General features: G+C 31.7%; 2 protein-coding genes across 9 annotated transcripts in view; both read left to right on the top strand.

Annotated features, from left to right (window-relative positions):
• Positions 1 to 3,864, top strand: part of LOC136040310 (uncharacterized) — a 5,411-nt gene extending 1,547 nt beyond the window's left edge. The window contains exon 2 of the mRNA XM_065724552.1: positions 3,683 to 3,864. Coding sequence (XP_065580624.1) covers positions 3,683 to 3,864 — 182 coding nt within the window. The remainder of the gene's footprint in view (positions 1 to 3,682) is intronic.
• The window catches only part of LOC136040237 (eukaryotic translation initiation factor 4E-like), a 97,395-nt gene that overhangs the window by 19,151 nt on the left and 67,156 nt on the right, over positions 1 to 11,088 (top strand). For 4 of the 8 annotated variants that reach the window (XM_065724439.1, XM_065724438.1, XM_065724442.1 and 1 more), the window contains exon 1: positions 8,145 to 8,415. The exons of 1 other annotated variant lie outside the window; for it this stretch is intronic. In XM_065724439.1, the coding sequence (XP_065580511.1) occupies positions 8,326 to 8,415 (90 nt within the window). In that variant the 5' untranslated portion in view covers positions 8,145 to 8,325. Of the gene's footprint in view, positions 1 to 4,174; positions 4,390 to 7,772; positions 7,873 to 8,144; positions 8,416 to 9,676; positions 10,147 to 11,088 lie in introns of those variants that run through there. 3 more of the 8 variants (XM_065724444.1, XM_065724446.1, XM_065724443.1) reach the window with 3 other exon arrangements.

Raw genomic sequence — 11,088 nt, 5'->3', positions numbered from 1 at the left:
GCAAGAGCGTAAAAGTGACCTATTGAGGAGAGACAATCCATCTCATATACGCAATATTTTCTGTTCGTTTTTAGTTTTATTGCTGTTTCTTATTTCCTGTTTGAAAAAAAACTTGTGCTTTTATTTTATTGCTGATCATTTTTTAAAATGTCTGGAAATCCAGCTGTCCCTCCATGGAAAATTTCCCCATGGAAAGACCCTCCCACGTAACTTAAATTAGTGATATTTGTGGAACTAATATTGTAAGGTATAGTAACAAAACGCGAAAGAGGTCGAAACTACTTTTATGAAAATGAAAGTCATATGTTGAGCAATTTTCAAATGACTGAAATGAATGATAGAAAAGATCTTTCAAAGATATACGTATTAATTTATGTTCGTTTTAACTTTCAACGCTATTCTTTACTTTCAGTTGGAAAAAACTTCCTTTTTTGTTTTTTGTTTTTTATAACAACCACAAGTCGTGAAAATACAATATCTTCTGTTTATTATCACATAAAAATCATAGTTATGAAGCTGCTCAAGGTAAAATTAAATGCCAAGATTGGCTCAAACAAATTATTGCTAATATCGGACATTATTTAACAAAATTCGAACTTTAGCGTAAAGAGCAACGTATTGAGGTGGTGGCAAACTTCCTCATATATATAATATGAAGGGTTCGCCCCCTCATAAATGCTTCGCTCTTTACGCTAAGCTTCGAATTCTGTTCCAATTTTTTAAGAATGACCACTGAATCTCAAAGGCCGTTTAATTAGAATAAATAGTTCTTTTGCAATTGCTAAAAAAAAAATTAGCGTTGAGAGAGAGGCATTGACGAGGGGACGCACCCCCTCATGTACGTATTAATTTCTGTTTGGTTTTAAGTTTTAATGTTAGTCCTTAATTTCTTTTGAAAAAACTTTTTTTTATTTAATTTATGATTGTTAAATAAATAATGCTGAGAAATCCATTCTTCCCCCATAAGAATATCCCTCATAGCCCTCTCCCTCTACCTTTCCCCTCACCAGAAAGAATTCCCCCTTAAAACGTCTGTATACCTTCCAATAACCAATACTAGGCTATATGTAAATAATAGGCAAAGTTCATAACTTGCTGCCCTTCCCCAAAACTGTGGGGGATTAGGTCGTCCTCAAAGATATAGTTATTAGGTATTTCAACTATGCTCTCCAATTTTTTTGCACTTAAAAAAGGTTCTGGAACTTTTAACTTCCGTTTGAACGAGCCCTCTTGAGAAATTTTAGGATCACTGGGTCTATACAATCATCCCTGGGGAAAAAAGCAAAAAAATAAACACGCATCTGTGATCTTTCTTCTGGCAAAAAGTACAAAATTCGACATTTGTGTGGAGAAGAGTGTGAAGCCTCTACTGTAAGGTTCTCTGATATGCTGAATATGATGGTGTAATTTTCATTAAGATTCTTTGCCTTTTAGAAGGTGTTTCCCTCTTTTTGTCGGAAATGAGGCAAATTTTGTCTCAAACGGCAAAATGATTTGCGAAAGATAACTTTCGCAAGACAAAGAACTGGCAAAATTGATTTTGTTTTATTCAAAATCAAGTTTTGTGGTGTGTGGTGTGTTTCAGATAAACTAGTTGAGCTAGATACAGGAAGGATTTTACTTCCTGATGGTTTCATACACTAGTTAAATAAAAAAAAATAAAAAATTCAAACTGCAAGTAAGGAGCGACATTAAAACTTTAAACGAACAGAAATTATTCTGTATGTAAAAGGGATTGACCCCCTCCTCAACGCCTGGCTCTTTACGCTAAAGTTTGACTCTGTCTCAAAATTTTACTTTTTAAATCAATAAAAAACTTCAATTTCCATCAGAATGAGCCCTCTTGCGACATTCTAGGACAACTGGGTTGATACAATCACCCCTGGGAAAAAAAAGAAAAGAAAACAAAACAAATTAACATGCATCCGTGATTTGTCTTGTGGCAAAATATATGCAAGATCAACGACTCTATAGCTATTGGACCAATATCCTCACTTATAATAAGGGTGAGAGTTATCCTAATTTGAACATTGTAATATATGCTAGTCTCTCCACTGCTTATGGAAGGCCAAGTGCACAGCACGGTTTCTTCAAATCAAAAAATCCTCTTAACCAGCTACAGTTGGAGAGAACTGTCAGTACCAAACCTACCATCAATGATGCATTGATGTCCCACAGTAGGAAAATAGAATTGTATTTCATATTCTGAGTTTTTTTCCTATGTAGGGTTTGTCTCACTTCAAAAGGGTCAAAAGCTGATGTGGAAGGAAAGGTAGAAGGCGTTTTAGTGCAGGAAATTGTTTCAAACTATCTTCAAAACTTTCAGATTTTAGAATTCTTCAAATTTGTTGGCTTCTTGTCTCAAACCCTTTCAGTCGTATGATATATTTTGTCAGGGTGGAATTTTTTTGTGAAAAAACTTTGGGAGTAATTTCTTCGTTTGCTTACACTTCACCTTCCGATGCCAATTTTGTTTCTGTATCTGAAATAATTTGTATTCTATCTTTAAAAACAATTACATCTACGTTTTCTTGTGTTTGCCCTGGTAGAGCGGATTAGTGTAAACGTAATTACATTTTACTTTTCCAAATAGTTTGTTGCTTGCATTCCGACATTTCACTTTGTAATTTCAATTTATTCTGATTGTTTTCTGTTTATCAGACAGATCAGACTTCAAAAGCCAGTTGCTTGTCAGTCTGTCTAGAACAAAAGCACTGCCAAAAGACTAGGAAACACTTTCAAGTCAAATAATTTGGTTGGGCTATGTTAGATGCGCTAAAAGTTCAACACAAAAAAAGAAAGACTTCAACTGCTGTTCGGATGGTTTTACCAACTGTTAAAAAAAGAAGCAGAAGTTGATCGAGAATGTTTTGAAATTTTTTTCAAAAAAACAACTTAATTCTTTGGCTTATCTACTATCCCTTTTTTGTGTAATATCATCTTTATTATAAAAAATTCAAAGTAGCTATGTTGAATCAAATACACAGAGTTAGTGAACAGTGATTTGTAGCTCGTATTTTCTGGTATTTCTATAAAATTTGGTCCTTAGTCTAGTCACTATTGGTTTCCTTTTTCCGTCACCAGAAGTCTCTACTTTTGGAAAAAGGAAATTACTAATACATTGAAAACACTTCACTTTTTAATGAAGCAGGGCTACTGTGCTGTCAGCGACTACATAATTTGTATCTTTCCACAGAAAAATTTAAATATTTAACTCTGAACTTTACACCTTAATTTTTCTTCAATCTCTAGAAAAAATGACAGCTCCATTTTTGTGTTAACCCTGGTAGAGTGGATTAGTGTAAACATAAGTACATTTTACTTTTCTGAAGTTTTTTGTAGTTTTCTGACCTTGTAAATATCTCCTTAATTTATATTTAAATTAAGCTAATTTAATATTAGCTAAGCAACAATGCTTAGCTAATATTTTCGGAAGATAGAATCATCATACGTCGTTTTACAGTTTAAAAGGGTGAATTTTCTCTATTTTAGGGATTAGTGTGATTATAGGATATGTCTTAGAAGGTAATCTAACATATAGCATTTATTCGATTAGGTAGGCATTATCATAGAATAGAATTGAAACATTTGAAGCACCTACATATATCCCATATTAGAGCTGCCTCATGATATATATTTTTTGATTATATTCTATTTGATATGTTTTCTTGACTTGATTAAGGTCAGAACCGAAAGTTTTACTTGGCTTTAGTTAAGGAGCCTGGACGACAAAGTTTTTCAAAAGACTGGACAAACTTAGCTGTTTTCCCTTCCATTAAAAATGGGGATAAAACCGCAAACCAAAATTACCAAGGAATGGGTCTTATGGAAGTTACGGAGAGATATTCAGGATTTCATTGTTAGATTGCTTCATAGGGACGCTGGGGGTTAGAAATATAGTCTATGTTTTTGCTGCAATTTGAAAATGATCCTTTAATGTTTAAGGATGCTGTTCAAAAATGGTCAAAAATCAACTACGTGACAAGATCTCCAGCTTTATTTTACGTTGAATGTTTAATGTTCACCGGAGGAAGGTTTTCCTCATTGTTATAAAATAAATTTTAGAATTGCACGGATAAAAACAACCGAACTACGGAGACACTTGCCTACCTGCCTTACCACATTCTTCTAGCTGAATCTATTAACTTCTTAGAGAGATAACAAGGAGAACAAAAGAAGAACTAGGTGAATCTTGGATCTATTGGATACTTCAGAAATTTCCCAGAGGGCAAACCTTGTAACTCCAATTTGTAGACCAGATGGAAAAGATGTCTTAAAATGGTCAAATGAAGTGTCCAATATTATCGATACTAGTGGCAGTGGAAACATCTGGTTCCCCACATATAATAAGTACGAAAGTTTGCCTCCAAGACCCATTTTAATCAAATGGTATTTTCTTACTAATTTAATTATTTATCTTATTTAATCAACACTCTCTTCCGGCTAAGACAACTAATATCGTAGCTTTCAGAACTTAGGATTGTAGGTTTGTCATTGATTTTTTTTAATGCTTGAAGTAATTTATTGGCCTTATTAGAGATGATCAGGGAAATTATAGGATGTATCTTTGTAAATAAGAAACACAACACACTTTAATCCATTTAATTGTAAAACCAAATTATTTTTAAAGGCAATAAAACTAAATTTAACAGATATAAAAATATTAAATTAGAACTATCGTAAAATTAAAACTGTGATATTTTCTCACATCTTGGTAACTTGAATTCGCCAGATTTGAGATTGGAAAAAGACTTATAATTTAATAATACAGTTGCTACACATACAATTGAAGACAAAAAAAAGAAAAAGGAAAGAAAAACGGCGAAAAGCTAGCAAATATTTTGTCAAAAGTCGAAAAATATTTGGATAAAACGTATATATAAACAAAACTAATATTTTAAAGTTAATTAATTTTTTTATCAATACATGAAGTATGAGAAAAAAATTGAACTCAAGAACAAAATTAAGAAGCTAAAACATGGATGATTTTCAGCCAGTGGAAAAACAGCTGCAAAAAGAGAAAGCAGATATTTTGCAAAATCCTTGCCTAGTCATCTTAGTTGTTGAAAAAAGAAATGGGAATAAAGTAAATATACGAATCAGTACTAAGCTTTTAAATTTAATCAAATTTGAAAAAATGAAAAAGAAGTGGTATTTGAGCCATTTAATACTGAATCCAATCACAATTGAAATCCTATAAGAATTCGAACTTCACCCGACCAGAAATTTCTGCCAAAGATCAATTCGAGCCCGATACAAAAAGAATAAAAAAAAGTATTTATATCAAGCAAAAAGATAAAAAGTTTTGAAATAGATTAATAATTAGATCTAAAAAACGGGTAAAAATTAAAATAAATGCTCAAATTATTTCTAAGACTTAGACATCAGCATATACGAGATTATGGTTACTACCCTTTTCCTAAACATAAGTCTCTGACAATAAACTGTGTCATTGCGTTCATTGAAAAACATTTGGCTTGTTCAAAATATTCTTAATTTTTCAAAATTATTACATAAACAAGACATCAAACATTTAATATAGTCTTAAAAGAAAGGAATTGATGAAACTGAATTAAATATTTAGCATATAATGGACATTTATTCCTGGAAATTTCGTCAATTCTTGATTCAATTTAATATATCTTGTTTTTAATAATATGCAAATGACGGTAGATTTTGGAAGGTCTGCATTTGGGTGGGGTTCCAACTGTTAACATCCCCTAGAATTTTGGAATTTCAAATCTCTGTTTTGTTTCAAAATTTTGACTTAATACACTTAACTGCTCTTAAAATATTACGGACAATCCATTTTGACGACCTGGATGCAAATTCTACCTTTTTAATCAGTTCTGCATCCCATCCAATATTTCCAAAAATTTAACAGACTTTGCCTTTCAAGGGATATTGCACATACACCTTTTTGACAACCGGGGTGCCCATGGTGTCCTTGAAGTGAAAAATATTTTATTAAATCTGTTTTTCTTATTGACCTAATCCTGTTGTTGAATAAATAAAAAAAGAGTTTTTTAACTGAAAAGTAGGACGACATTAAAATTTAAAGCGAACAGAAATTATTCAGTTAATGAAAGCGGTTGCTTTCCCTTAACGCCTCGTTCTTTAGGCTAAAGTTTTTAATCGTTTTAAAAAGTAGAGGTGTGACAAAGAGTCAGACTGTAGCGTAAAGAGCGATGCTTTGAGCAGGGGAAGACTCCTTTCATATACGGAATAATATCTGTTTGTTTTCAGTTTTAATGTCGCTCCTTACTTGTAGTTAAAAACCCTTGTTTTTTAAAATTTAATTTCTGAACTTTTTTGAATTAGTGAATGTTTTGATTTTGGCTCAATGTGTATAAATAATTAATACGAAATTTGCATGTTAGTATTTTTTTTTTTTTTGCTAACTGGCTTTCATATAGTTTTGATCGGAGGATTTTGATTAAAAAAGGGTGGAGGAGGAAGCCTACTTGCCCTGCACTTTTTGGTTACTTAAAAATGCAACTAGATTTTTCATTTTTTAAGGAACGTTTTTGTTAGGAATAAGCATAGGTACCTTACGAATTATTTTAAGTAACTAACTTCTATATTTATGTATTTTCACTACGTATATAACGGGGTTAGACCCCTTGTCAATACCTCACTCATTTTACTAAAGCTTGAATTTTGTCCCAAATCTTTAAGAAGGAACCCTGAGCAACAAAGGCCATAGAAAAAATGGTTGAAATTACTAAAAGTACTTTAGCGTAAAGAACAACGTATTGTGGAGGAGACGAACCCCCTTATAAACGTAATCTTTTCTGTTCATTTTAAGTTTTAATGCTGCTCATTACTTCCAGTTGAAAAACATTATTTTCTCATTGTTTTTTTTTGTATAATACTAGAAAATCCTGCACCCCCTTCATGGAAATTCTTTTCCCTTATGATAAATTCCTCCATGGAAAATCATCCCAAGTAACCCCCTCCCAACCCACCACCGCCCTTAAGCAAAAACGTCCCCCTGATATTGCCTGTAAACTTCATAATATGATTACCCCTGGGAAAAAACAAACAAACAAATAAGCACGCATCCGTGATCTGCTTTCTGGCAAAAAATACAAAATTCCACCTTTTTGTTAGATAGGAGCTTGAAACTACTACATAAGGGTTCTCTGATACACTAAATCTGATGGTGTCATTTTCGTTAAGTTTCTGTGAATTTTAGGAGGGTGTATCCCCCTGTTTTGTAAAATAAGGCAAATTTTCTCAGGCTCGTAGCTTTTGATGGGTTAGACTAAAGTTAATAAAACTTATATATTTAAAGTCAGCATTCAAAGCTAATTCCTTTGAAGAAATTATTGGTATCAAAATTCAATTTTTTTAAGTTTCGCTTACTATTGAACCGGGTAGCTGTTTGATTAGTTATCTCAGTATTATCTGAGTTTGACTTTAATTTTGGATCCAATAGTATAAACTTAAATAAGGTTTTAACCTAAATTTTAGAAAATTTTGATTAATCCTTCTCCATTTTAAATCAGCCATAAAATTTATGGCTGATTTTAAATTCAGAAAATTTTTTTATGAAAAAGATTTAATGTTAAATTGCAAATATTTAATAAATACAATTTTTGAATATAGCAACAGCTTTGGTATTTAAATGTATTCATATATTATGTCCTACTTTTTTTCTAGATGAAATAACATGAACTTAATCATGAAAAGAAGATTCAGTTCAAAATAGTAGTCTTGTCGAATTAATGGGAGTGAATATTCTGAAAGCTTAAGTCATGGACTAGAGTAACAACGCTTCCCAATCTGGATATAAACTATCGTTTAATTGATGGTGTACGTAAAGGAGACCTAGAAAGTACAAGAGAGTTAATTAATAACAACAACTCGGTAATTTAGTTGTTTTAGCTTGTGAACATAATGAGATGAATATTTTAAAATACCTACTTAGTAATAATGACAAATCACAAAAATTCCAAGTGATAAGGTTGAAACGGGCCATAATGCCTTCTATTATCCACAAAATTAATAGTGAGAGGAAGATTCAATTCAAGGACAGTAGTCTTATTTAGTTAATGCAAGTGAATATTCTGACAGCTGAAGTCATGAACTAGAGTAAAAATGCTTCGCAAAAACTACTGTTTACTTGAAGCTGTTCTTGAAGGTGACCTAAAAAGAACGAGAAAGTTAACCAATGCTAAAGCCTCTGTTGAGATTACTAATTTAGTTATATTAGCTTGTAAACATAATAGGGTAAACATTTTAGAATAGCTACTTAGCAGTAATGGTAAAATTCGGAGTAACTTCTCTCTTGGCCCAAGAAAACTATAATTTTGCCAAGTGATGAGGATGAAACCTGCCATAATGCCTTCTATTATGCCATACGGTCTGGTAGTGTGGAACTTCTTGATACATATATTAGTATATGACCAGGTAATTACTTTCCTACTCATCTGATGGAACTAGATGAAATTCTTTCTCGAGCTTACGAAGAATTAAAACTTAAGAATGTTTTATTGTCAGAAAAGATGGAAATTCGTGTTGAAAATAAGTTAATAGACCTCCATTTTTTCTTTAATTCTTTTGAACAAGATAAAAATATGAAGAGTAATCTCAATAGCATAAGAGAGAGGGTTCAGTTATTACTTCAAAATGTAATTGTTTCAAGAACAGAGTACTGCAATGGAGAAGAAATAGATGAAAGCGATAGTTGAAATATACCTACAATAGACGGCCTTGGGAAGAAATAGAATTTTGTTTAATCACTTTTATTTCCTCTCACATAAAACATCAATAAATGAATCTGTACTGTAATGTGACACTGAATAGAAATAAAATACTTAATCACCTAAAACATTTTGCTGAGAAACTTAAAAAGGAAAAAGCTCATTTAGTATCTGTTAATATCGAAAAAATTATTAAACTCCCAAACTTAAATCGTAAGCAAGTTGTCTCAGAGATCGTTAGCAATTATCCTCAATTAGGAGAACTGTATAGCGACTATCAAAAATTAGAGATATTCATTCTTTGAAGAAAATAAGTGATTTTATAAAATTAGCATTATCTGTTTATCTTAATCAACGTGAAGGGAAATTAATTATTTCTAGGGTCTTACAAGTTACTAACTTTTACTGAACTTTTAAAAAAATACTCTCGAATCTCCTAAGTTATCTACGACAACAAGTGAGCTTGTTCTTCAATCATTACCAAGGAACACTAGAAAAGTCATCGTAGATTGAAATGGGTCGAAGAATTAAGAAATAAACTGAATGATAAAAGTTAATTTATAAATAAATGTAAACAAAGGAAGGATTACAATATAACTAAAGAAATATATAATAACTTACTGGAACTTAAGTTGTCTGAACTGAAAAGTATTTTAAGAAATAATGAATTATGTGGTAACTTAACAGAAATGCTCCCTTCCTACAAAAAAAAATGAAAAGTTACAAGGAGTCATAGAAATGCTTGTTCTCGATATTTTGTCTATTTTAACTAGATCAGAAAATCATCTTGAAAACAATTTAATTTTTTCAGGTGAAAAAACTCCTTTATTAACTGGAAAGTGTTTGCGGAATCATTTAGCCCACTATAATGATATAATTGATCTGATGTCATCTGATCCCTTATTAACAGTTATTTTTATCGCTAAAAAACTTATTACAGACGATAAAAGAAAAAATAACATCAGATTTAGCAAGTCGATAAAAGAAAATCCTCCAAAACAGAAAAATAAATTTGATCATAATCTGACTATTATTACAAATCAAGAAACAATGTTCTTAGCATTAAAAGAAGGATATCTTGAACACTTAAAGAGCTGTCTCAGAAAGGGAGCAGACATTAATGCTAGAAGTATTAACTCATCGACAGCAATGCATTTTCATGCTTATGGACCTGGTCTTGCAGTTATAGAATTTATCACTGGTCAAAAGATAGGGGTAAACATAAAAAAATTAAATGGTCAGAGTGTACTTCATATTGCTGCTGCAAATGGAAGGGAAAATATTGTGGAATTCTTTTTAAGGGAAACAGAAGTAAAGTTTGATGATCCAGACAACAATGGTAGAACGGCACTACATCTTGCAGCTAAAAATGGTCACAAAGGCGTTGTTGAAGCTCTACTGTCCAAAAATACTAACACTGATATCATAGATAATGCCGGTAATTCACCTCTGCACTATGCTGTAGCTAACAATCACATAGATGTTGTTAAGCGATCAAAGATGTAATTTAAGCGATCAAGTGAATTCGAGGATTCTTTATCACAACTCTACTTTTTAAAACAATACAACCTTTAGCGTAAAGTGCGAGGCGATGTGGAGGGGAAAACCCCTTATATATACGAAAAAAATTCCTTTTCTTTTAAGTTTTAATGTCGCTCCTTACTTACAGTTTAAAATTTTTTTTTTCTTATTTAATTTCTAAACGTTTTTGCATTAATACATGTTTTGATTTTGGCTCACCCAACATGAATAATTAAAACAAAATTTGCCTCGTATTTTTTTTGCTAAATGGCTTTCTCATAGTTTTTGATCGGATTATTTTGATAACAAAAAGGGGGAGGGGAGGAGGCCTAATTGCCGTCCAATTTTTGGTTACTTAAAAATGCAACTATATTTTCTTTTTTGCTAGTGTTTTTGTTTGTAATAAACATACGTACCTTATGAATTATCTTATGTAACTAATTTCTATATTTTTTTTTATTTTTGTTACGTATATGAGGGGTTGGTCCCCTCGTTAATACCTCGCTCTTTACACTAAAGCCTGAATGTTGTCCCAAATGTAAGAATGACCCCTAAATCACAAAGTCCGTAGAATAAATAGTTGAAATTACTAAGAATACTTTAGCGTACAGAGCAAGGAATTGTGGAGGAGACGAAACCCCTTATATACGTAATATATTATGTTTGTTTTCAGTTTTAATGCTGCTCATTACTTGCAGTTAAATTTTCTTTTTTTATGTCCTCATTGTTTTTTTTTCTAAATAATACTAGAAATTCCTGCACCCCCTTCATGTAAATTTTCTTCCCTCATGATAAATTCCTCCATGCAATGATCCTCCCACGTAATTCGTACACTTCATAATAACCATAACTAAATGTA

Source organism: Artemia franciscana, chromosome 20, assembly GCF_032884065.1.
Source record: "Artemia franciscana chromosome 20, ASM3288406v1, whole genome shotgun sequence".
In the NCBI taxonomy this organism is placed as follows: domain Eukaryota; kingdom Metazoa; phylum Arthropoda; class Branchiopoda; order Anostraca; family Artemiidae; genus Artemia; species Artemia franciscana.
Note: the sequence above shows the minus strand (reverse complement) of the source record. Positions and strands in the feature narration are given on the sequence as shown.